Source organism: Argiope bruennichi, chromosome 8, assembly GCF_947563725.1.
Source record: "Argiope bruennichi chromosome 8, qqArgBrue1.1, whole genome shotgun sequence".
NCBI lineage: Eukaryota > Metazoa > Arthropoda > Arachnida > Araneae > Araneidae > Argiope > Argiope bruennichi.
The window spans coordinates 39803067-39830181 of NC_079158.1; the positions used below are offsets into that span (position 1 = coordinate 39803067).

Genomic DNA, 27115 nt, shown 5'->3' on the forward strand with positions numbered 1-27115 from the left:
TGAAATTTGGTATACTGTCTATACTCAAATTTTGAGTAAAATTTGGTCAGAAGTCCGTTTGTTCAGCTGTTCGAATGTAAGTTAACACGAAAACTACAAAACGAAGAGAGCTAGGTAGATAAGATTCGGTACAGAGATTTAACATCTATAGCGTAGACACTTACTAAATTTTGAGATAAACACAATGAGAACGTCTATGGGTCTGTACTTTCAGAAACATGCATATACATATAAACATGTGTAAACAAAGCGATAAATCAAAAATGCAGTGACTTAAATATACATGTGCAGTATATTTAAGTCATATTTGTGACTACATGTGCAGTTTTATGTTAAATTTTTGTTTCAATCGATTGAGAAAAACGCGTCTAAAACACGAATTCAATTTTTGGATATTATTAACCGCATGCCAGGGAATAATCGCCAAAAAACTCGCCAAGGATGACACGATAGATTCAGTAAAAATGCTAAAATAACGCCAAGAAGTATTTCGTTAGTATTGCCCGCCAGTGTAAATCGGTCTCCAGCGTGACAAGTTTATTAGAGGGAATATTAGAAAGTTTGGGAGAGACTACTCCAGCTGGTTTATTGGTAAGACTATATTCCAATAAAAAAAAAGAAAGAAAAAAAACTGTTGCCATTTAGAGTTTTCGAAAATTTTTCACTATAATGCAATTCTGAAAGCCAACTGTTGTTTCTCGGTTCAATCTTAAATATCTGTATCAAATATTTCATTTCAGTTTCTTTGAACATAAAGGAAAAGTTGACATATTTTAGACACATTAAATTTTTTAAAAATAATTTTCTTGTAATTCACTGACAAAAGGCAATCTTTGATCTTGTGACCCTATATTCTTACTATAAGAATATAATATTTATGTATTCTGATGTACCATTATAGTTCGTTTTCCGATTTGAAAAACACATGGTATAACTCAGATTTCACTATTACTTAAACATTCACTTCATTTAACTATCATTAACTACGTAATTACGAAATAAACATGAAAATTTTTTGGAACAATCGTTTTTTTCTTAAAGTTTTAAATAATTGTGTTCATAACGAATTTTCTGCCGTATAACGAGTCAAAATTACAAAACTTATCTATTCAATTAAAAAAGAAGTTTCTTCTTTCAAATAGCCCTTCCGAAATGTTTTTTGGCCAAAGTTTATTTATATATAATGACTTTCCTTGATTTCCATTCGGCATCAGCAATTTACTGGGACGCAACAAAGGAATGAAATGTGAAGTTTTTAAAAAGGAAAATAGAAGCGAAGAAAAATTCATTCCAAAATCTATTAGGGTTAAAGAGGAAAGAAGATATTTCTTCTAAAAATTCGTGGAAAACAAAGCACTCTTTCCTTTTACTTTTTATACTTATAGAAATCGTCCGGTGAATGTACGATTAGAAGTGCAACAAACTCAATTACGAATAATAATGATTTTTTCCACAACAGAAACTCGAAAGACAGACAGAAAAACACTGCCAAAACGTTCAAAAAGGGAGAACTTGCAGCAATCAACAATACAACAACATGCAAACAACAAATCGCAATTAACCCTTTCTAGGGCCGTGGGAAGTATGCTTCCCACCAAATTGATCAATCTTTGTATGAAATTATATAGGTTGGCATAAGTTCTGACACATTTTTTTAGTAATTCAGAAACTTAGATTAGAAACTTTATCTCAGACAAAATGATGTGTCTTGATTAATTACTTAATTATTAATTAACCAAATTAATTAATGAATCGAATTAAATTTATCTAATAAGCTAAATGAATCCCTTTTCTTATTCTAATTTCAAGCCAAAAATATTTTAACATAATATGACTAGAAAAAAAGAGGCCCTTTAAAGGGTTAAACAATAGCAACAGCGCAGCAAGAGATTTGGCTCCTCGATCAGGATTCCAAAGAGAAAATTCACTCTACTGTTTCGCTTCACTCGCCTCTTACATTTATGCAATCTTTGTGAATGTTTTAGAAAAGTCTACGGATTCTGACTCCTACTAGAGATATCACCATAGTTCTTGTATTTGCTAGAACCTTCATTTTTATTGCCGCATTTGACAATAAATTGTCTTCAAGACTGGAGTAATTGACCTTGAATCTATTAAAACATCTAAAACTCTCTCTTTCCCCTAATATGAAATTAACAGCGCAAGCAAGATTTCAAACTCATTGCACTTTTAAAAGTCCACGATCTGCTTACTCTGCATATCTTTCTACATTTAACGATGTCTCTTGTCCAGTGTTTTTATATATATCCACACCAAAATTATCAATGAATTAACTTATAAGTATTTACCTTCACTTTTTGTTATTATAATTAATATTTTTTTTCTATAACCATTAAAATTAAGATAGATTAAAAAATATCTTATTTTGAGAATAATCTTATCTTTGTCATATTTTAATTATTTTGTTATTTTTAATATCTTTGTTATTATTATTAATTATTTTGAAAATAAAAAATAATCTTAAAAAATATCTTTATCAGCAATGTTATAACTTTATTTTGGCAGCAACATTGGAAGATAATTGATAAAAAAATAAAGCCCTAATAACCGCAAATGAAAGAAAATTCCGTTTAAAGCAGTTATACAACGGACATTAATAAAGCATTTAAGAACACTTTTATGACACATGTTTTTCTAACAGAAACTGAAAAATTCTTGAGAAGGTATTGTGGAAAATTCCTACTTCCCATATTAGGAACTCGCTATTTAGCATTATTTTAAACGAATTTAATTTGAGATAATGTTATTAGAAAAGCTGCGTCAAACTACAAAAGAAAAAAAAAAGAATTTATAATTCTAATGACATATAAAAAACTTGACGTACAAGAGTATAAGCATGATATTTATGATTTATGATATTTATGATTACTAACTATGATATTTTAGATTAATAAAAGATAAAATGTGTCATTTTTTGCATTTCAGCACATGAGAAATATGTTTTCAGCTCTGCTTCTTTCTAGGATGATGCTCTTTGGTGTGCAAATAAAAGAAGAAATGAATTTCTGACTAGTCAGTTGCCTAGGCTAGGGAGCACGAGTGGCAAATCGATTTGAAAATGTTTTCAATCTAGTCGAGAAACAAATTTGTAAAAAACAAATTTTTTTGCAGCATAAATTATTAGAACTATTGTAAATGTTTGCACTGAAAAATTAATAAAATCATTATTAAATAAATTAAAATATGATAAATCATTGATTTGTAATAAGTTGAATAATTAATTATTCATTTATTTGGCTATATTATATTCCGCTTAAAAATATCTCTAAAATAATAGCTTTAAAATGTTAACGCGAGTTTCTTATGTTTTAAATGCTTTTATATCTAAGAATCGAAGTCATTAACTATTAATTATGATTCATTTTTTATTAAAAAGTCATTTATTTCTATGATAAGCATTTATAAAATAATTAGAAAAATATATATTTACAAAAAAAATTATTGATTCACAAAGATTAAAATAAAATCATAAATATGCTGGTTAAATCAAAAATGAATTGAAAAGTGAAATTAAATTGAGCAGTTACTAAAACATCATATTGGTCAACCTCCCAAGAGCAGAAAAATACCTAAACCCGTCAATGAATCAAGGACCACAAATGCAGAATTGAAATCCCAAGTATTTTGCAACTTTTGTTGCTGAAATATAAATCTGAAGCAATGCATTTATAAATATGCTTAAGCTTTTTGCTTATATAATAAATACAAATTTTTAAAAGTTGCTCAAACTCTGAAAAACTAATAAGGAAATATTGACTTACTCTGTAATTCTCCTCCATTTCTGTTATCATCAGAATTATCAATAAGATTACTGTAAAAGCATGCGAGCTTTTCCATCCTTCAAAATGTCAGTTAATTTCACTTGCACTCTTTGACAGCACCTAAAACTAGAAAAGGAAAGTGCCTTATTAGTTGACATGAGTAAGTGTAATTGACGATAAAAAGAACAATAATCTAAAATTATAAAATATAAATAAAGCAACAAAACAACAAATAAAGGAACGACTGTATACAAATCAGTTAATGAAATCTCATTTGATAATTAATTGTGAACAGAAATTGGATTTTAATTTAGTTTTTTTTATAAACGCGATTCACTTTGAAGCTACTTCTACCACTTCAAAATAAATTATTTCATAATGGATTCTGAAATGCTGAAAACAGCGGCTAGATGACCAGAGTGACATCTTGGCCGTAATTCCTTGATAGATTTCCGTATCTAGTCAACATTAATGCGTATCAAGCCAACATATGTAGCACATCTTCTGTGTATCCAGCAAAGCAAAATAAATTTTTCTCTATGATCGAATCCAATTATTATTAATTATGCAGTTTTAGCGTTATCATGTGAATGAGATTGCGTTACATATGTTGGTTTATATGTTTACATTATGTACTTTTTAGCGTTTTTGAGTTCTCGCATTCACAAACAGACGAACATTTTACAAGAATGTGATTTGAGAACTCAATGAGGTTCTGAAAATGTTCCAAAATGTCGAGTTCGAATTTTTTGACGATTACTATACTTTCTCTATATTTCCCAAACGAGAAAGTAAAAATAAGTCTGCTCGGCTAATGTATTGACATCCTCTCAGAACATCAAGACAGAAGTGGTTTCTGTATCTAAATCCTCTATTTGTTTGAGCATCCTTAGTAATGTGGTCTAAATAATACTTCTGCATGTAACTTTTGCCGAAGATATTGTAATTATGAACTCACATTTCGAATGATCTGTCACTTCATCTTCTATTGTTGCTGTGACGTTTGGAATCAATTCCAATCCTCCTTTAAAGGATATTTAAATGGAATTTCTGAACACAGATTGCAGGCAAGAATAATACATTTTCTTCAATATAAATATAAACAAGCGTTGCATAAACAACGTTCTCACATACAAATTTCAGTGTGTCTTACATTTGCAAGTTCAAGCATAAAAAGACTTATGAGTTAAATTATCAAACTTGACATTCCTGTTTCGACTTGTTTATTCTACCAGTTTGTTGACTAAAATTTTGCTAAATGATATATTAACCCTTTCTAGGACCGTGGGAAGTACGCTTCCCACCAAATTTAACAATCTTTGTATGAAATTATGCAGATTGACATAAGTCAGAAACTTAGATGCTTCTGTTCTTTATCTCAGACAAAATGGTGCATCTTGATTTGTTACTTAATTATTAATTAACAAAATTAATTAATTATTCAAATTAAATTTATCTAAAAGCTAAATGAATCCTTTTTCTTATTCTAATTTCAAGCCTAAAAATATTTTAACATAATATGACTAGAAAAAAAAGGGCCCTTTAAAGGGTTAAACGCCAAGATTGTAGATATCTGGGATATTGAACACCAGCTTTCCATGTTCTTGATCCAAATGGCTTAAGTATAGCGCCAATATGACCGATTTGGGCATTGAAAAGTGCTTCTAAAAGCTTACATCCACAATGCCTGAGCCTCAATTGAAGATATTGCTACAAATTAGCAAAATTGCATATCTGAAAGCTAATCTCCTGGTAAGAAACATTTTACAGATACAGCAATAGATGCCGAGTCTATGACCTTGAGCATAGCTACAAACTTGACAACAATTAAGAGACGAATTTGGTGACTTTAGCTAAATAAATGAAGGGCACTGAATACTGAGATATTGGCGACAGCTCCATTAGAACTCGAGTTTCACCATTTAATCTAGAACATTCGATACTCTCTCACTGGACTTATATAAAAATGGAGGCGGACAGATGGAAGTAAGTTGTTAAGTCAAGAGAGAGAGTAGAATTGAACTGAAATTCGTTGAGTGAAATCTTTCTTGGAGTGTTAATATTCTACGATTTTCCTCCCGGCGCTTTGTGCTTCTGCGGTTATTTACTACCAATTTGCTGTTTGTGTACTGCTGCTAAATGAAAGTGCTATTCTGTATACGCTTCGTCTGTGTTTTACACTGCGTATTTCGTGTTTAAATATAACATAAAGCATCGTAATCCCTTACTGAACCTATTGGATTTTTCACTTTGGGTTTCTGATTTTTCCATAATAGTATGCTATTAGCAAATCACCGTTGGATCTAGATTTTTCCATAATTGTATGCTGTTATCAATTAGGACATTTCTTTATGATTTCGGAAGCGGAATCTCATTTCGATTGAGGAGTCGAATCATCAAATTCCATGTTTCCATTCCAGAATTAATCAAGTGTTAAATTTTTAAAAAGACATATGATAGTACAAACTGCTAATTTTTAACAAAGGAGAAATGTATCTAACTACCTAAAAACTTCAGACTACCTGTTGTCTGAGAGCAAAAAAAAAATTTTCTTCTGGATCCTGTCCTATATCTCACCTTTGAAAATCATGTCAAGAAAGCTAAGAAATTATTTAGGTTTACAATGGCCAGGATAACAACACTTTTTTTCTCTTACTTTCTCGTATATGCAGTATAGAGAAAGCATAATAATCGCCAAAAAATTTCCACCTCGAGATCTGACGCATCCCCACGTTTTAGGCCTTCCCGAGTTCGAAAAACACATTTTTGAAAAATGTTCGTCTGTCTGTCAGAACGCTTTGACGCTTCGCGTTTTTGAAAGAATTCAGAAACGCTTTGAGCTAGAAGTTTGAAATTTGGTACATGGACTATACACCAAATTTCCAGATTGCTGTCAAATTTTGAATAAAATCCGTTCAGGGGAAGTCTGTCTGTCTGTCCAGTTGTTTGAATGTAAGTTGTCACAATAACTACAAAACAGATAACATTCCATGCTGGATATTCAAACATTCAAGAGCCGAATAGATAGCATTCAGTGCACAGATTTAAGTTCTATTGAGTAGACATTTGTCAAATTTTGAGCTAAATCCGACGACAGGATGACTGTCTGCAGGTTTCCACTTTCAAAAATAAGAAAACATGATAATTAAAAAACGTAATGACTTGAATATATCAAATTTGGTATGGGAATATGTGACTACAACTGCAGTTTTGTGTCAAATTTTTGTTTCAATCGATTGAGAAAAACGTGTCTAAAACATGAATTCGATTTTTGAATACTATAAATGCATGTCAGGGATTAATCGCCAAATAACTCGCCAAGGATGACACCACAGTTTTAATAAAAATGCTAAATTAATAAAATTTTGTAATTATTGCAAGCCAATCCCATATAAAGCGTTCTCTGGTATGACAAGTTCATTAGCGAGTATGCGAGAAAGTTTTGGGGAGACAACCCAAGCTGGTTTATTACAGTTCCAGTCAGGTCTGGTGACGGGGAACTCTATAAGATGGTGCGCTTCCTTCATTTCAGCACAACTTTGAAATTTTCGGTTACTTTCAATCGTTACTGTTTACATCTCCTATCATTAAAATAAGTAATATTAGATGAAAGCATATTTCAATATGAGTGCGAAAGATTTGAAGTGGCGAGAAAAAAAATTCGCAGATATAAACATTCTTTTTTATATTATTCTTATCTTAAAGCAATTAAAGTTTCTCATAAATTAGATACTTTTTTTATCTCTCGTTTTTATGAATCTTGCCAGTGGTAACGCAATCTCATTCGCATGATATCTATAAGATATGATTGAAATGAAGCGTTGACAGACCCTCGGCCGCTCGGTCTGTCCATTAATCTCAATTTGAAATGGCGAAATGATATGCGTCAAGAGATTCAAATGCATCCACAAACCAATCGGGAATCGCGGCAGATTGCGTTAAATGAGATTAATGAATACCCTAGTCGAAACAGCCATTGAGAAATAGCTTATTAATGTTGCGTTATCAGTTTTCAGATTGAACAAAACTAAAAAATGATTAAAAATTTATGCTTCAGTGAAAAAAATATGAATTAATGTAATTTTTTTTAATAAAAGAACATGGATAAATAGATGGAATTTTATTTTGAAAATAAATTTCCGAATAATAAGTTAATGACGCATTCACTGTAAAAATTAAATTTAATAAAATAGCTTAGTTTAGTTATGTTTATGTCCGCGTTTGAAGCAATAAGAGCTGTTTTTGGGCAGGCCCTATAATTTTGAGTTGTCTCCGTATATTTCTCATACAATTATTTTTCGAATTGTCATATTATAATTTAATATTATAATTAATAATAAAAGGTAAGCATATTACCCAGCAATAATTACTGGCTATAACGAAAAAAAAAGACGATTACAAAAGCCACGTAAATCATGGGTTACATAGTTTTAGGAATAACATGTTCAAAGCCGAAATAAATGGCGGATTTCGAACGAAGTGGGATCTTTGCCATCAGCCGACTTTGCCTCTGAAAGGGCTTTTCAATAAAAGAAGCCTTACTCAATAATTATAAACTGATAATTATTAATTCAATAAGTTTAATTTTGTTGTACTTGTGTATAATTTTGAACATGCACTATGCATGTCTTTAAAGCAGATTACCAATGGAATTGAACCTCAAGCCTGCTACATTTCTATGGAATCAAGTCTAAAACCTGCAACCTATCAACCTCAAAACCAGAATTTCGTAACAAAAACCATTACGATCTATAGTTTAAATTGATTAACTACCAGAAAACTTCGAAACTATTAGAGTTATATTTTGGGAAGAATTTTGCCATTTTAAATCATGTTTTGATAATACGACAGTCCCCCGATATTGATTGCTCAGAAAACTGAAGAATGGGCATCTCTGAAAGCAATATATTTACTGTGGTTTCTAAATAAACAGCCATTATTGGCCTATGATGAACTTCTTCCTAAAGAAATACATTCCGTCATTGGCGATAAACTGTTAATCAGGCATCACCGACAATATCATACTCCCAGGAAAGCGAGAGATAACATATTGTGACAGATTTCTCTCTCCCTTGGGGTGAGGTGGGGGGAGGTGACTGTCTAAATGGTAAAGACAACACCTGAACTGCTTATTTTCTCTTCGAACTTCCACACTTTACAATTTGAGAGTGTTCGATTGCGGTAGATGCAGTCAGCAGATGTAAGGTGCCATTTTCCATGATTACAACAGTAGACAACTTATTTATTAACTATCCACAGAAAAATGTTATTATAATCGCAGATGACAGTTAAAAAGAAGATATAAAAGTAAACGGAATCACTTTAACGGCAGAAAGAGAAAACATCCGAACTTTCCTTTTCTCGAAGACCCATTAACCTCCCGGCGTGTGTCACATTCCTCAGTTCACTTCCCAAAGAAACCGAAAATAAACTCCTACATCCACATAGCCCTGTAGCCCCATTCGATACTCTACCTCCACCTTACGCATGCAGATTTTGAGGTTAACCACCGATACTCCAGGAAAAGAAAAGAAAAAGCGATATCTTCTGAAAATACCATAAAAGAAGCGCGACCGAGACACATGGGCGCCCGAAATTTGGGTCATGAGGTTAACGGTTTTTGGCCTTCCCTTCTTTCTGTACCAGTTTATTCACCTGTTGGATTTAGGGAAAGTTCCTTGACACTTGGTTGGAGATGAAGAGTGTTTTCCTTCCTCCTCCCGCCATTCTTTCATGATCTCGAAATATAGGGGTCGGGGTGCAGAGATGGCCGAGTTTGTTTATAAATATGCATTCTTCTGGTCGGTTGAAAATAGATTTTTCCCGTCCAGGACTTCTTTTTGTTTTTGTGAGGCACTTGAACTTCTGATTTCGTGGAAAGGGTGAAAGGTGGTGGGGAATTCTCGATAAGACTGTTGTTGTCACTTGATCGGAGTGATGAAAAATAACGAGAACTGTTCTAGTTTGAATGATGTTAAAAACCTCAAAGAAGAATTTTGAGAAGGAATGCTGTAAACAAAGACATAACTGTGTCATTGTAATCATAACCACTTTGTTGTATGGAAAATAAATGATTTTTTGTTTTTTCCTAGTGAAATAAAAGTTCTTAAGGTTCACTTAAGAAAAAAATAATAAAAGACTCATAGGGAAAAAAAAAAAAAAGATTTTTTGTAATAGGGAACACTTAAATTCTGAACATCATTAATAGTATCTTAATTTTAATTTTATTTCTTAAACTTTTAAGTGACATTCTTTTAAGTTACTTATAATAAAGATGAATGTGTGTTTGTGCATTGTGTGTCTATGTGTTTCAGCGCTCTACAGGTCAGACCGTTTTACCTAGAGATATCAAACTTGGAACATATATAAAATTAGGAGGGTGAAAGTGAGCATTTCGGTACGATTTTTTTGAAATTTTAATTAGAAAATTAATTAAAAATTAAGTGAAATTTTATTGCTTCATCGCAAAAGTCTCTAAAATATTATAGTACAAAAATGACTTTTATATCATCTTAAAATTAAAAAAATTATCTTTTCAGTCAGATTTTAACAGATAAATTAAGTCTTTTCAGTCAATTTTTCAACATATATATTACGTTTAATAGGATTTTTCCATTAATTTATTTCACACACACACATACAAAAAAAAAAAACTAAATTTAATTTGGACGTCACACGTGCACGGGAAAAATTAGCTTTTATCAACGTTTTGCCATCATGTTGACAAAAGCTCTGTTAACTCTATTTCAAACTTAACCTAGGAAAGTAATTTTACGTGTTTGTAAGAAATGACATATGAACAATAATATATTCTACAAAAAAAAAAAAAAAAAAATGCAAGAAAAAAAGTTTCCGAACTTTTAAAATATCTATATTAGTAATTCAATAATTTTGTAGTATTTAAGGTAAATTTGATATACCATATTATATGCATATATATACAAGATGGCTTTTCTAATCGATTCCCAACACCGAATTACTAAGCAATTAGTTTAGACATATGCATTTGACAGTAAAAATGAAATTGAGTAAAAAATACTATTTTATGCGGTTTGAGTCAATAATTGTTCTGATGAATTTACCAATTTAATATTTTTATACAGACTCTTGGTCCTATGAATCATATTTAGAAAATAGCCTTGAAAAACTAATATTTTAAATTTAAAAAAAAAAGATCCACTCTCCTTAGATTAAACTGAGTGAGTTTTGAAATTTTGAATATTGCTTTCTTATATCAACGCACAAATTTAGACCACTCTATTCAAATTAAATATGCCGATCAGCGTACGGAGTCCTCCAAGATTCGTTAACCTATAAGTTGAAATATCAAGAATATTTCACTGAATATGATTCTTTAAGACCAAAGGATTATATAAAATTGAGATTTCCTATTTTTTCTGAAGTACATTCATTGATTGAAAGAAAATGAAATGTTGTTGTTTACGTCATTGAATCCTTTTGAAATTGGAATTACAAACTAAAGTTTATGATGAATCAGAGAAATTTTTATTGCATAGTTCTATTGCACAAATTATAAAAAATATTCCGTAGTGCACATAAGATTTCAGTGATAAATCGAAATTTGTTTTCTGAATTCTATTCATATTTATAAAAAACAATGGTTTCTGCGAAAAAAAGTGTTGGTATTAATTGAAGTTTATCACTTCCACTTCAATTTAAAGCGCAAATTCTATAATAGCTGACAAAAAATTAAAGAGAAACACAGTACAATGAATTGAATGACGTAGAGCTTCTGTAATAGTATGAGTTATATGACTATCAAAATCGGAAGCCAAAAAATATTTTGCTGAAGAAGGTATTAAGAGACCAAGTTTTAGAAAATATTCAATTGAAAATCTTAATAACCATTAATCCCAGTGAAAAAGCAGGCCAAAAAAGGTGGCTAGTTTTTAATAAATACTAATAATAACTCATACTAATTAAATATATCCCTAAAGATTTTTCTTTTAAGTCACAGACATTTTCCTAATGATTTTTCATTTAAATCACAGATTTTTTTTTTTTTTTTGTCACAGACAGAAATGTGGTTTTCGAACTCAGGGTGGGCTAAAACGAGAAAATTATTCAAAATCTCGTGTTCGATTTTTTTTGACGATTACTATACTTTCTCTATACTTCGTATATGAGAGAGAAATGTAATCTTTAGTTTAAAAAATATCTGGATTTCTTGTAATTTAATAGATAAATTGTTACTAATCAACCGTCTCTCTAATAAAATACACTGTTGAATCAAAATATTAATTTCATTGTTTGATGTCAAACGTGACGAACATCCACATAAAATAATTCTTTGTCCTTACATATTTACATTTATTGCGTCACGACGCGCACAAATACAAAATATTTTTCTAGCACATTATTAAAGAAAAAAAAAACTTTCTTGAACAAAACTTAAATCTAATGCCGATTTTTACTATTTTTAAAGTTAATTCTGGACCACGAATGAAGAAAACCCCGATTCCCACATAAGCACCTAGAAAAATAAAATAAATCAGGAAAAAGGGCCAGTCGCTATTGACCACGTCATGACCCACGATCCCTTTCGGTATGACTCACTCTCGTTGAGAAAAGGCGTTCCCATTTCGACTCATCCACACAAGACGAACGCCAAGAAGGGGGAGTGGGAAGGAAAGAAAAGGAGGAATTGGAGCAAAAAATAAACCCGTCACGAAGATATTGTTACGGCAGGGGAGGAGGAAGGGGTCCAGTATCGTCTCCACGAATTGACCCCAAACACTCCTAACCTACTGACCTTGACAGTGGGCCAAGCGAGGGTTGACCCATTTTAGTCACCACGCGCTGGTGGAATCCGACTTGGCGGAATTATCACTCAATTGGCGGGATTTTCAGTATTTAGGAAGAATGTTTGGCATGCTCATCCTGTTTTGTTTTGAGCCACGGTATATTTGAAAAGAGCTATGAGAAATCTCCCAATATTATGAAAAAAGCAAAGGTAATAAGTAAACGGGATATTATTGAATAATTTTAAAGAAATCAGTGCAAGAATGTTGTAAATGGTGGAGACATTAGCAAAAATGCTGCAACTGGTGGGGATAGTAGACGATGAATGAACTCATTGCATGATTAATACCAGTCTGCGTCTATTAACTTAATTCTTTTTATGTTGTTTAGTATTTTTTTCACACGTCGTGTAATAATTACGATTTTATGTTTTTCATAATGCTTTTAATCTAATGTTTTCATAAAATTTTCATTGCAGCAAAAAGGAAAAAATATTGAATAAAAAATATTTTCACTTTAATTAAAATTTAATAATAGAGCAAAAATTTGAATATCTTTTATTTTCGTTTAAAAAATGCCTTTTCTGATGATTAAACAAAAGAAATTCATATTGCCAAATTATTTTCTTCTTCCCGTGCTTAAATATCGAAGTCAATTAAGACAAAAAATTTCCGTACGTAATAATCGTTACCTTTTTTCTAACGCAATGTAAATCTAATAGATAAAAATATATCATTTTCTCTAAAAAAAATTTATTATAAATATATAAAAACTTTCGCAAATGTTTCCGACAGTCGACTTTTTAAAAAAAAAAACAAAATTCTGCATTAATCATTCTGATCGAAGTCGCATCCAACTAGGGAATAAGATTACTTTAAAATATCCAGTACCCCTGTAAAAAATTATTTTTTTCCTCCCTATTCTTTTTATTATTAATAAATATCCGATTCCCGTGATGCACCAAGGATGCCAATTGTATTCATGACATACAATAATTCACGAGTAGGATAAAAAAGTATGTGACTTAAAATTTTAGAAGACAGGCGCAGTTGCCTTTATGTATATCAGTTAAATGACTTTATAAGATTCATTATAATGTCTACTATAAATAAATTAACACCATTGCAGTCTCATATTATTATACGATTCTCTTGAAATATGCTTGTCATTGTTTGCTTTGTTTTTTAAATATTATATAGCTTCTGCAAATGATATACTTAAAATAATATTAAACATGATATACAGTGAAAATAAAAATTAAAATCAAAGATTTTATTCAAAAAATATAATACACTACGAAATGTAGAAGGCAATTTATATATTTGTGCAATATCTTGCCGACTCATTAAAATTTTTGTTTTGTTATTACAATAAAATAATAGATTATGCAAACGCATGTTTAAAAAAAATAAAATTCGCTGAATTTTGAATAAGAGAATATGTTGTCTGCCAAAAACTGTGACTGTACTTATAAAAAAATCTTCATTCATTCTGAAAAAAAAAAGTGTTGCTGAGCAACGGTTGCTATATTTTACAAATAAATGCGTGATATAAAAAAAACGAGGGAATTTTCACTGTTTAGATCTAAGAAATACATTTGAATTTTTAAAGTAGAATGTACTAAATCCAATAAAAAAATTGTCGTGGCTGGTTCGTGAGTGCTTTCAATAAATAGGCAAACAGAAAACTTAACGGATTTATTTCAGATTCGTTCGAGTTACTCTGCTCAGTAACTCCTTCTCCTCCAAGAGCCAACACTCGAATGACATCACTCTTTTAATTACACTCGCGCTAGTGGTCTAGCGCCATCTATGAACGTTTATTTCCTAACGCTTCAAAATCCAATCACTACAAAAATGTTTATGTATAAAAAATTAGGATTTGTTGAAATTTAACAAATAATGTTTCTTTGAATAAAGAGATTTACTATTTATTTTTTAAAGAAATTAAGCAGTACCACTTGATAATTCTTATTTTATTAAAAAATAAGCACGCAGGAATATGATAGTTTTCTTCAACAGTTTCCTGGTAAAAAGAGATTAATCTTAAAAATAAATAAGAAAAAGAATGCTGAATTCAATGAATAAGCGTAAAATTTTTATCACTTGTGAACCGATTTTTCTTATTATGATTTAATGCAGTACACTCCCCGAGTATCCAGCCTAATTTGCCGGAAGGACAGGCCGGATAACGAAAAAGACGGATAGACCAGAGTTCTATGAACTCATCTCTTTGCCCACCAATACCAGAAGACAAAGTTTTTATACCAAAACTTATTGTTATAATACGTATTTTCTCACTTCTTATTGAGTACTAAGCCCTCCATTTATCTCAAGTCAGAGATAAATGGAGGGCTTAGTACTCAATCTTGGAGGACTTAGTATCTCAAGACAGAGAATGTGAACGCGGTCCGGTGAATCATAGAAGCAGTTGCCGGTAACGTATCGAGTTAAAATAAAAGGCTCTGTATTGGTAGTTTATATATATGCTTATATACTGCATTGCACGTTTCAAGAATTTATAAGAGAAAAAAATCAACGATATAATCTGTTCGCATTTTAACAAATTCTGTAATGTTATGATAAAAGAAAACTATGCCGAATAGACGCGAACCGGATACTCTGGAATGTACTTAGGGATTGCAATACCGGGATACCGAATACCGGTATTTTGAGAGATTTGTACAATTTTGTACAATACCGGTATTCACAAGTTTAAATACCGGTTTTTCGGTATTTACTAGAAATTTTTAAAATTGTCTCCACTATATATTCAGGGATCGCCAACATAGCAAAATAGTATACGTTTTTGTTTTCATGTCTTCTTAACGGGCGAAATTAATTAACTAATTAATGGTTTAATTAATCGCTTAAATCTAAATTAGCGAAACATGGATTATCCCTGAAAGAAGAAATTATATCCATAATGACTGATGGAGCAACAGTTATGAAAAAAAGTTCGAAAGTTGATTGGTGCAAATCAGCAATTGTGCTATGCTCATGGAATTCAATTAGGAATAATAGATGTATTATACCAAAAAAAATAAAGAACAGAAGAATCTAAACACTGTGGATACAGAAACTTCGGTTGGTTGGTTGTGAGTTTTAGTGGCGCAACAGCCAACCTTGGCTAAACTGCGCCAGCCGTATGGTTCGATATAGAAACTTCGGATTCCAACTTTGAAGAGAGTGATATTGACAATGAAGATAGTGACAATGTAATTGTTGAGGAAGTTATTGCTAATGAGGATGAAATATTAACCCATCAAGAATTGATTCCTATAATTTATAAAGTTTTAAAAATTGTTAAGATATTTAAACGTTCCCCTACAAAAAAATGCCATATTACAAAAATAAATACTAACTGAAAATAAAATAGAATATATGTTAATATTAGGTTTTAAAATACGTTGATACCGTTTACTCCTAACAGCACACATCACTATCTGAAGATTATATATTACATTCAAAAATCGCACAGAAGAAAGGCATATCGAAATAGAAAATGTCTTATGATATTTACATAATTATAAAGATTTAAAAAATGAAAATGAAAAAGAAAAGAAAATAACCAATTCAAATCTGATTACGTTTATAGTAAATTTTCTTAAAAATTTTTACCCACAAACCTATCCACATTCAAAAGAATTCTGTTCAGTTATCGAAGATTATGACGACACTAATGTCGATAGTGAAAAGGAATTGTCTCTTGAACAAAAACTAGAATTAGCGATAAATAAGAAAAATTCAACGAACCAAAATACAATACAGAAATCAGCTATATCCAAAACCATCCGATAAGAAATCGATTTATTTATAGATGAGGGATTTAGAGGTAAATACTTGGAAAAAGTATATCGCGTATTGCTAATAATACCACTAACTATCGTAGATGCCGAAAGAGCGTTTTCGACAACTAGTAATTTTTGCACAAAATTACTTTTCAGGCTTAATGACAGTACAATCGATGCATTATGTTTTTTAAGATCACATTTCAAAAATTTGTATTAGTACCACAGACTGCATAGTGATATTTGCACTTTTTTGTGATTTAAATAAATATGTAGTTCCTTTACTTTTTTGTGATTCTCTATACACTGTTATAATTTATAAGTTAGAAATTATTTTTTGTGATATTTACCCTTTCTAATAAAACTGGCAAATAAAACAAAGAAAACCTGTGTTTTCTTACGTTTTCTAAAATTTCTAATACCGGTATTAAAACCGGTATCAAGATCTAAAAAATACCGAATACCGGTATTGTAATTTTGGTCCGGTATTGCAATCCCTAAATGTACTGTATATCATAGCAAGAAATCTTTATGCGTAGGAAACTCGCCTTCATTTCTTTTGAGATTATAAATCTGATAAAAGAAAAAACATGAAATGAATAAAAATATACTCTTAATCATCACTTTCCATTAATTTCACAAATTAAAATTTCGTTTAATTTTGAAAAATGAAACAAATTCAAAGATTTGTAAATTAAAAGTAAAATGCTTATTAATTTTTTTAAATCAACATTTAAAAAATGGCGATGTCAAGTCATATACCAATGGTTATTGCTCATGCCTAACTATGCGTTGTCCAGCGTGTTGTGAATTGATATTATTTTTCTTTTCTTAAAATAAACAATGAATGACAATTAATTTATCACAGTGCATTCAGGGCCTGACTTAGCCTAATTGGGGCCCGGGGCAAAAAACTTCTTTGGGGGGGGGGTCGGCTTCACTACTTCAGTAATAAAGAAACGAACTTTATGGAAGTATTTAAATGTTTCACCTCATTATAGATATATAAAAAGAAAATTGACTAGAACCTAAAAAAGCTATAAAGTCCCCCCCCCCTCTAATGGTCAGACGATATATCGTTAGGTCCATTTTATTGATTTTCTAATAATTCTATTTTCATCGTTAAAAGGATATAGCACATCTGAAGAGCCAAAATTTCACAAAAATGCTATTTAAATTAAGTTCATTAAAGAAGTAAACGTAAAATAAACTTTCTATTTGACTTGAAGGGCCTCTCTGATGTGGGGGCCCGGGGCAACTGCCCCGTATGTTCTTGCCTTCACAGGCTCTAGGTGCATTGGACAACATAAAAGGTAGGAATAAATTGATTTCATTGCATTTTTATGCAATATTTTCCTTAAATATGAGAGGCAACGCTTAGGTAAATAAGTAAAAAAAATGAAAATGATTTATAATATTTTTTTTATTTGAGGCCATTGCTAAAGAACACATTACGAAATATTAGTAAACATAGGATTTTTTTTTTTTTTTTTTTGTTTATTAATATGAGTTTACCAATGACGCATTTTACTGCCAGCACCGAATCGATAAATCATTCCTAATTATTTTTACTAACCAATTCCCCTTACTCATGAATAATCAAATTAAAACAGGAGTAAAAGTTACGAAAACTTCGCTTTGTGTAGCCTATTAACTCCATTACGAAAGCAAAGCAAATGCCTCTTTATCAGAAATTACGATTCCAAGGGAAACATAAATTCTCCTGATGCAAATAGTTCTTGAAAACACACCTTTCTTATCTCACAAATCGCATATCATTATCTCTTTTTTTGGAACATGAAGAGAGAATACACAGCTGTGCATATTTACATGCAACTTCTACTCATTTTCAAAGATAATGAATTTCGTACTCTACCGGAAATGTCGGGGCGAAATTTACACGTGGCTAGATTTACATACAAAAGCTAAACAGGCTGTAAAATACACCGGTGTAATGTTTACATTCAGCTAGGAGTCATCTAAAGAGCGCATTTTTCTCCCTTTTTCCTGTCTGCCACGGCGGATATAATAAGAATTAATTTTCGTTTTCGCCTGTAGATTATCTGATTATTTCGTAAACAAAGCATAATTTTATTTTTTTAGTTTTTTTCTCCTTTTTCTGAATGCCAATGTTTGATTCGTGATCGATGACGTAAGGTTGTGAATTATCGTTTGCTGTGAAAAGTTTCTCCTTTAATTGAGGTGAAACAGTTTGGAAAGTGCAGAGACTTGTTGAGAAAGAGCAATAAAGTGTGATGAAGAACTACTTGAAAAGGCGCCAAGAATTAAGATTTACCGAGCAATTCTAGACTTTTTTTTTTTTTTTTGTTTACTTAATCGCGAGAATTAATGTACTACAGGCCTCTTGTGAAATATGTATTTACTCAATATTTCATATCAAGTAAATAACATAAATTGAGAAACATATTTTTTTAAACTGGAGAATATGACCTTGTAATTGAAACAGTGTAACTGTTTGCGCAGATTAATTTAGCTCTTTATTAATGAGAATCTTCAAGGGTTCTTAAATTATAAAGTCTAATTTAGACATGCCTTATTTTCCAAGGCTTAGGAATGGCTTGCAATAAATTACAGCTGTCTAACAGCACGACGTTAAAAATATAAACAACTAATACATATAAATACTTTAGCATAATAATAATTTATTATATACCCCCACCCCATGCTTTTACTTTTATTTTGATAAAGAGACGTAACTCCCCCATGGGGGATTGGTTAAAAAAAGTGGCCGATGATCGCTTTTCGTACTCAACTCTCAATTCCTGTATTTATGTCGAGCGAGACGACTATCATGGTGATTACCCCAGCTAATTTGTCAAGGAATAACTATTTACTACATAATATATAGAATATATAGCAAATGGCTGATAAATTATTTCTAATCTATACATTATATGTAATAAATAAGGATATATGATACATATAATCATAATAATATCGAAGGGGCGTAGTAAATCATTTATGCCTAACGTTTTAACCTATTTTCTGACGAAATAAATTCGAGTTTTTACATGAACAGGAAGCATTTTTTCTTCAAACCATATCTCTTTTCATTTCGAAAAACATCATTTGCTATCATTGAATTTTTCTGAGTAATATTTTTGTTGATTATTTCCGACTTACATTGAGATGGTTCGAATACACCGACTAAAATTTCAGGAGATTTATATATGTATTTATACTGCTTGTATTTGTTTTATACGGATTCAATTTAAATAGTAAAATAATGTGAAAATTCCAAAATTAAAAAAAAAAAATTTATATTAAATTACTTATTACATTATGGACAAATAACATGGAATTTAAATAACTTTCATTTCAAATTACATGGAATAGTGATTTACTGATATTTAAAATAAAATCCCATTCTAATAGAGCAATTGCTTAAAATGTATTAGGTTCAACTTACTTGGAATAAAGAGGCGGCGCGTATCTTTTTTTAATTCAGAGGCGGAGTTCGATATTCTCAGACCTTAGGCATTACTATTTATGAGATTTATTTTTTGATAAATGGTCGAATTACATTCGAATTTTTAACGCATTTTTAATTTAATCAGCATGTCGAAGATATATGAGAGAGAGAGAGAGAGAGAGAGAGATTTAATTTAGTATCTCAAGATTGTTTGACATCCATACTTTTGCACAAAATTATTTAAAAAAGATATTTGGGTTATATGAATGTATCAGTAACTAAATGGAATGGAACAAATATGAACTTGGATAGTTATATTCGGCAGTGTTATTTTATTAACATTACTACTACTTTCGGAATGATTTTTTTTGGAAAAGCGGTCTAAAAGAGTTACATTTTTAAATTTTTGCATAAAAATATTGAAAAAACATGTTTGAAGCCAATATATACCAGTTAAATAATAACAATTTTTTAAAAATTAAACGAAAAAATTTTTGGGAGGGGGGCTAAAAAAGCGATATAAAGCAAAAATCTTTTAGTTTAGAGATTAATGAAATGATTTGCTTAAAATTTTGTATATAACTTAAGGAATATACTGCCTAGTTCCTTAATTGGTAATTAAAAAATAAGCTGTATTTCTATCCATGCTTTAAATAAAGGGATTCGACAGATAAATAGCATGAAATTTGCATTTTTTTTTTTTCGCATTTTGACGCATTTAAACTATATTTCTAAATGAATAGATTACTTATTATCTAATTCAGAAACTACAGAACATATTGAGAAATTATTATACCAAATTTGAACAAAAAATATGCATTAAATTTTAATTTATCGGGCTTTTCATAAGAAAATTCTACCGAATATAAAAATTGGAGAAAATAGCTATCACAGATGTGAAATCATTAAAATTTGCAAATATGAAAATCGGTAAAACTTCCTAAAAAATGGATTTAGAAACAAAATTAAAATGGTTTTATAAAAAAAAAATATTTAAACATTCAAAACAATTCATACTTTCGCAAAAACAAAAAAAAACAAAAACGGCTTTTAAACATTGTCAACTACTTTAATATTATATATTTCTTATCTTTGAATTTAAAATAATTTTTTAGGGGAAACTAAACTAATAAAAATTTTTAATCAGCCTATCTGCGCCTCCTTGTCAATCCAATCCAATCCAATCCAATTCAATTCAATTCAGCAGCTCGAATTTCTTCTAGGCAGCTGCTTAGTCTGCCTAAAAAGAAACTTCCAGACCTTTTTCCCCTTCAAACTTTCAAAATTATTTTTTTTTTATCAATTTTAATTTTATCTTTATATAAGTAATTTTAAATAAAAAATTTTGACACACTCAAATAGCAAAATGTTTACTTGTACGTCACTTTTTTTAAAAAAATTATTTCTAAAAGTAAATAAATGTACAAACAAAATGTAAAATTAATTTTTAAAAATAAATCTTTTCTTGGCTCCGTCTAACTAATGTTTAATAATAGGTTCGAGTACTTTTCTTTATATTATATTCACATGGTACCACAATTTTTTTAGAATTATTATAAACTATAACGTTTTTAGGCTGGTAAATTTAATTTATTAAGAATATTATTATAGGGTGATGTCTGAAAATTAATTTAACCAATAATTGTTTATAATTTGAATATGTTCGATCGCACGGCCTTTATAAATAAATGGAAGAACAGACACAGATAATTTTCAAATCCCTGCAAAAAGAATAACGAGGGTTCGGGGTCTCAAAGTTGTTGGACCCATAGACAGTTGCCTATTTAATAATCCAGCCCTATTGCTCCGATTATCATTTTCACACATAATAGTTATTCAAAGTGTGTATCTATTTTTGTTGACCCCTTATATTTTACAGATACATAATTAGTATTAGATTTCCAGGATGAGAAGATAAATACACCGAACACTGCTTGGCGAGAAATGGCATCTTGACCGAGAAGAGCCCTAGCCACCAAGTCTGCAGGCCCTAAGGGATTGTGTCAGCTTCCTTTTCACTCTGGGAAAAGTTTCCCTCTTAAAATTGCATCCTAATGAACGAGTTTGTTTTTCACCCTTCTTGACATTGCCATTCCAGAACTAGTTTCGGAGAAACAGAAAGAAAAAAAGTGAATCAAAAGTGGGATGGGTAATCTCGAGATGCCTCTTGGGTATCTAGTTCTGCCATCATCCCATCTGTCTTCTTTCAATCAAAAAGATAATATACCTTGAAAACTTATGACTTAAGAAGCACGTGAGGATTCTTAAAAATTCCCAAATAGGGTATTTATTATAAAATGATATCTACAAACATTTTTATGTGTGTTATTTTCTTACATTTTTTATACTATGGTTGAATGAGAGTAAAACATTCCACATTTTATATTTAAAAAAAAAAATCAAAATGACCCTATATTCCGGATTTGAATTAAAAGTTCAGTTTTTAAGTCAATTTAATTAGTTCGAATTGTCGTTCTTTTAAATAATGAGATCTTATTTTTAAAAATTTGTTTATAAAGAATTCTACACAATTCTAAATGAATCTCTCTAGAATATAATCAGCCTAATATAATTACAGAGGAACCTAAAAAAAAAAAAGGAAAACACAATAAATACTTGATTATCAGCAATTATTAATTCCAAAATTAACCGTTTCTTTTTTTCTTTGTGAAACAATAACTTAAGAGATTTGTAATTACAAAAATATATTTTTTTATTAAATCTTATTAAGTCATAATTATACGCGTAGATCTCTTATTGCAAGTAAAAAATAAAAAAAATTCAACATTTATTGTCATCTGTTGCGCTCTTTTTTCAGTAATTTCCGAATTATCCTCAAAATTCGCTTTGTCTTCCGTCTTTCAGTATTACAAAAAAAATCAAGAAGTGATTATGCAAAAGCGAAAAGACGAGGGAAAGAAATTTAAAACATAGTGTTTAACCCCTTTTTTCGCCTTTTTTTTTTGTGTGTGTGTGCGTGTTTGTGTGAATTTTTATTTACTTTTTCTATTTTGATCGATTCTTTTTATTTATTTTAATTATGACAAATTGCTTAGGTGACGAGATGTTAGCCCGCCATATTGCATAGATTTGTTTGAAATCACTACCGATTTCACCAAAATCGTAGAAACTATTATTTTGTTTCATACAAAATATAAAGTAGAGTACAATTTTTAAAATTTCTCTCGAAAATGGTAGGCGGTGGGGGAAGGCGGAGCAATAATTGAGGGCATGAATTGAGGATATAAAGGACACGAGTTTTCATGAAAAATAAAACTCCTCAAAATTGGCACAGTAGTAGCTGGTGGATTCTGTTAAGGTTGTTTTCCATAGAGAATGTACAGAATGTCCCCAATTTTCGAGATTTCCCTTGAAAATTCAGTAAAGGGAGGATAGATGGCGCATTGATAATATATTTAAATGTTATAAAACTCCTATATAAAATATGATTAGCAAAAATGGACCAGCGTTTGGAGTTAAGGGACTGACTTTTCCATTGTTTTAAATGCAGTTATTATTTCTAGCACCTGAAAAACCAAAATTAACCCTGAATTTTTTTTTAAATTGTCAATAAAATTCCCAACCTATGGCTCGTTTAAAACTATACGCGAAATCTAAATGAATTGCAAACGCGGGATGGAATATGAAAAAAATGAATGGGAGTCCGAACCGATACGTTTATGCAGTTCATGTCAAAATTTAGTTATTAAAAAACATGTTCTTTTTTTGTGAGTAAAATCCCGTTCATTCACGAAAAACACCAATATATAAATAAATTTACAAAACAGAACCTTATCTAAATATAAAATTTGATCCAAATCGTTAGAGCCGTTTCCGAGATGCACGAAATAAATTGTTATATATGGGTATATACAAGAATTGCATGTTTAAAGTTGTAAGCTTTTTCCCAGCCAAATAAGAAACGTTATTAAAATGTGGGAATAGAATATACGTCGCAATCTAAACTAAATCCAATGAACCGTTTTTAATTAACTATTTACTTATAACCGAGAAACGGGATAAACTGAGTCATTTAATTCAAATTCAGGACAAACACGGGACTGTTTCACCAAATTGGGTACATCTAATCCATTTCACTTTGTCATATTTAACTGATCTAGAAATTTAATTTCTTAAAGAAGCCATCATACTGTTTACGGCTAGACTTCTGATGATATGCGCGTGTAACAGTTCGAGAAACACCGATTTAAGGTTAAGTGCTTCGCAGACCTTGGCAATGGCTTTGCTTTACGCCGTGAAACAGATTAGTTAACCTATTTTTATCAGAGCGCCTCATTAACTTCACAAGATAACCTGCAAAGTCCATTTAACTTCGTGCACTGATGTTAAGCCATTTGGTCAAAATAAACTCGTTGAGTTGCAATTAGTCTAAATAAGACGATTGCAAATGAGAATTGTGTTTGCTAGGAAGGAAATGATTTAAACTCTTGCCATTTTACTTTCTTTATGGCGCCGTTTTAAGCGAAATTCAAAGCAAAAAGAGGCACAAACATATACCATAATTAGATTGGGCGGATGGCTGGGAAATAATTAGGTAAATATCTTATTAGCTGTTATATACGATCCTTTTATTTTGGTGTTTTAATCTTTTATCTTTTCCAACAAACAATTTCTCTTTGGTTAATTCAATTTTCTGGGGATAAATTTCATCATTTCTTATGCTAAATGTAAATTAATATTAAATTAGTGATGGGTTATGACCTCTTAGAATAACAACGTGATTCCAAAAAGCGAGGAAACGCCCTTATTAATTGTGTTCTTTTTAAAATCAAGGAAATTCTGGAAAAATTGTGAACCCATTTTAATTTGAACCATTGAAAGATTCCAGGAAACCAGCGGAAACATGTCTTTGCGTCCTACATCTGTTGTCCTTGTGCGTGTTGTATGTAACGAGTTTAATACCTGTTTATCTAATTACCTAAAAAAATTAATAATTCGCTTATTAATGGGAAAAACAATTTAAAAAAAATAATTTGTTTATTAAAGGGAGAAAAAAAATGTTTGCTTTCTTCTAGTCATTGAATTTCTTTCTTTTTTTTTTATATGACTTCAAGTACTAGTTACTATTTCGCATATTTCGAATACGATATGAGAGATAGATGTATAGTAATATATACAAGTACAGAAGTATACAAAGAAAAAAATATTCTAAAATTTGAAAAATTCAGCCTTAAATTTGGAAGAATTTCAATGGCTTATATTTTCCTGTATCCGAATTATTTTCAACCAACCTGGCTATGAGTATACCAGTAATAAACCAAAAATAGAAGAGGATAAAAGAGTGGAATTCGGTATGCTTTAGGCATTTTGTTTCCCTAAGGAGCATCAGAGTCAATGCCCTCTTTTAATAAATTGGTTAATTTTATTACACATTTCTAAAAATTTTAACTTTAGTACGATGATTTATTTTAGTACCTTTATAACAATATATATCGACGACTTGGTTTCAAAAATCGTAAGTCTATATTCTTAGGAAAATGTGATTTACCTGAATTGTAAGAGGGAAAAAAAAAAGCAAGAGAAAACGAGAAGTTTAAAATAATGTTTTTCGAAAGTCAGTTAATTGAATTACTTAATCTAGTTGACATTTAAAAAAACTTAATTACTGTTTATAGCGGATCTTAGGCCGTAAATATTAGTTGAGGTTTACCTTTTACCCCTTTTTTAAGGTTAAAACTCAGAAAAACACCTTAATTAGTGCTTTTTAGTGAATATTTTAAAAACTTAATGAACATTCTGAATAATTATTAGTGTCTCCTAAACAGTTTCTATTACTCTATTTGTATGAATTTTTTAACCAAACCGACGATATCTTTTTATTTATTCATTTGTTATAATTCAAAAATGCATGTCTGCACTCTCTAAGTGTATTTAGGACACTTAATGTTCATAAATTATGTAATAACGGCCTTATTGAATGTAATGAAACAGATAGGAACCTAATTATATTTGACAAAGTCTTAATATTATCTTAATATTTTATAATTTATATAAAATGTTTATTTTTACAATTTCATATATTTGCAGCCAGATAAAAATATTTTTGAATAAACCTTTTTTGTTACCTCCTTCAATCCAGTAACAAACTAATTGAAAATTCTCTATTGTTTACTTTAAATATCAAAATTGCATATTTGTATCACATTTTGTGCAAAACCTTCAGCGAAAAATATATCCATCTCACTTTCGTTTTAATATTTTAATTTGATAATGCCAGCAATGTAATGACCTAGATGGTTGAAGTTTGGCGCATAATTTTATCAATATTTTTTTGCAAACCAGTATTTATTTTTTGACTTAATCCGCCAAATAATCAACTGCCTATTTGTTCATCTCTGCATATTAAATCGCCTTTCAAAAAACGCACCGTCTCACGTTTAGCTTGGTTAAATATTAACGTCGCGTTTTAAAGCAACACTAGGGCTATTTTGGGACAGACCTCGCTATTTTAAACCGCTATCAGATGACGAGGACGACACCTGAGCTGGCACCCCCCTCTCCAAGCCACACCAGCGGGATGACGTTTGGCCCCGACGGACTTTTCGTGCACAGACCAACTTATACAGTGGTTCGGGTCTCGAACCTGAAGCCCTCCGATTCCAAAGCCAAGATCTTGCCACCAGGCCATCGCTGCCACGCAAAGTCTCAAAGATGGATTTCTGTATGTCTTAATATGTAGATTGCCATGTGTAGACAAATTTACATGAAATCCACCAGAGTGTAGATGACTGTCCTTGCATATAAATAAACTCTCTTTGGGCAGATTTCATTCTAAATTTGGCACTGATCTGCAGTTTTCATGTAAAGACCAGATACTAAATTTCACTATTTTAGCTCGGTTCGATTTTGAATTCTCGGCTTTCCAGACAGATATAATTCTAAAATAAAGCAGGGAGGCTTAGAATATAAAGATTTATCAAATTCTCAAAGAATATTTTAATGATATTGATATTTTCCCTTTCGTCACATACTTCTTAAATTTAAAAAAAAAAAAAAAAAAAAAAAAAAAGCTTACGCAATTTTTTAAGAACATACATGTGCGTGCCAAACGACTTTAAAACCTTAACTCCAAACGTTTTTTACCCCGTTCTTATTCATTGACCCTTCTCTCTCCCCTCCACTTAAAAAGCTTTTAAAACATTCCATTAAAACGCCCACTCTGATCAACTCCTACTCAGAACTGTACAAATGGTAGGAGGGAGGAGGGGGAAACAATTATTAATGGATCAGAGGGTATTAGTGCACAGCAGCACAGGGAATTTTGCTTTAGCCATACCGGCGCTTTTCAAGGAGGCGGTCTTTAGTTTCTGTGTAATCTAATAACAT

At 30.7% G+C, this 27115-nt stretch overlaps 1 protein-coding gene across 1 annotated transcript in view; it reads right to left on the bottom strand.

Annotated features, from left to right (window-relative positions):
* Positions 1-27115, bottom strand: part of LOC129980616 (protein neuralized-like) — a 167427-nt gene that overhangs the window by 93913 nt on the left and 46399 nt on the right. The window contains exon 2 of the mRNA XM_056090997.1: positions 3783-3908. Coding sequence (XP_055946972.1) covers positions 3783-3858 — 76 coding nt within the window. The 5' untranslated portion in view covers positions 3859-3908. The remainder of the gene's footprint in view (positions 1-3782; positions 3909-27115) is intronic.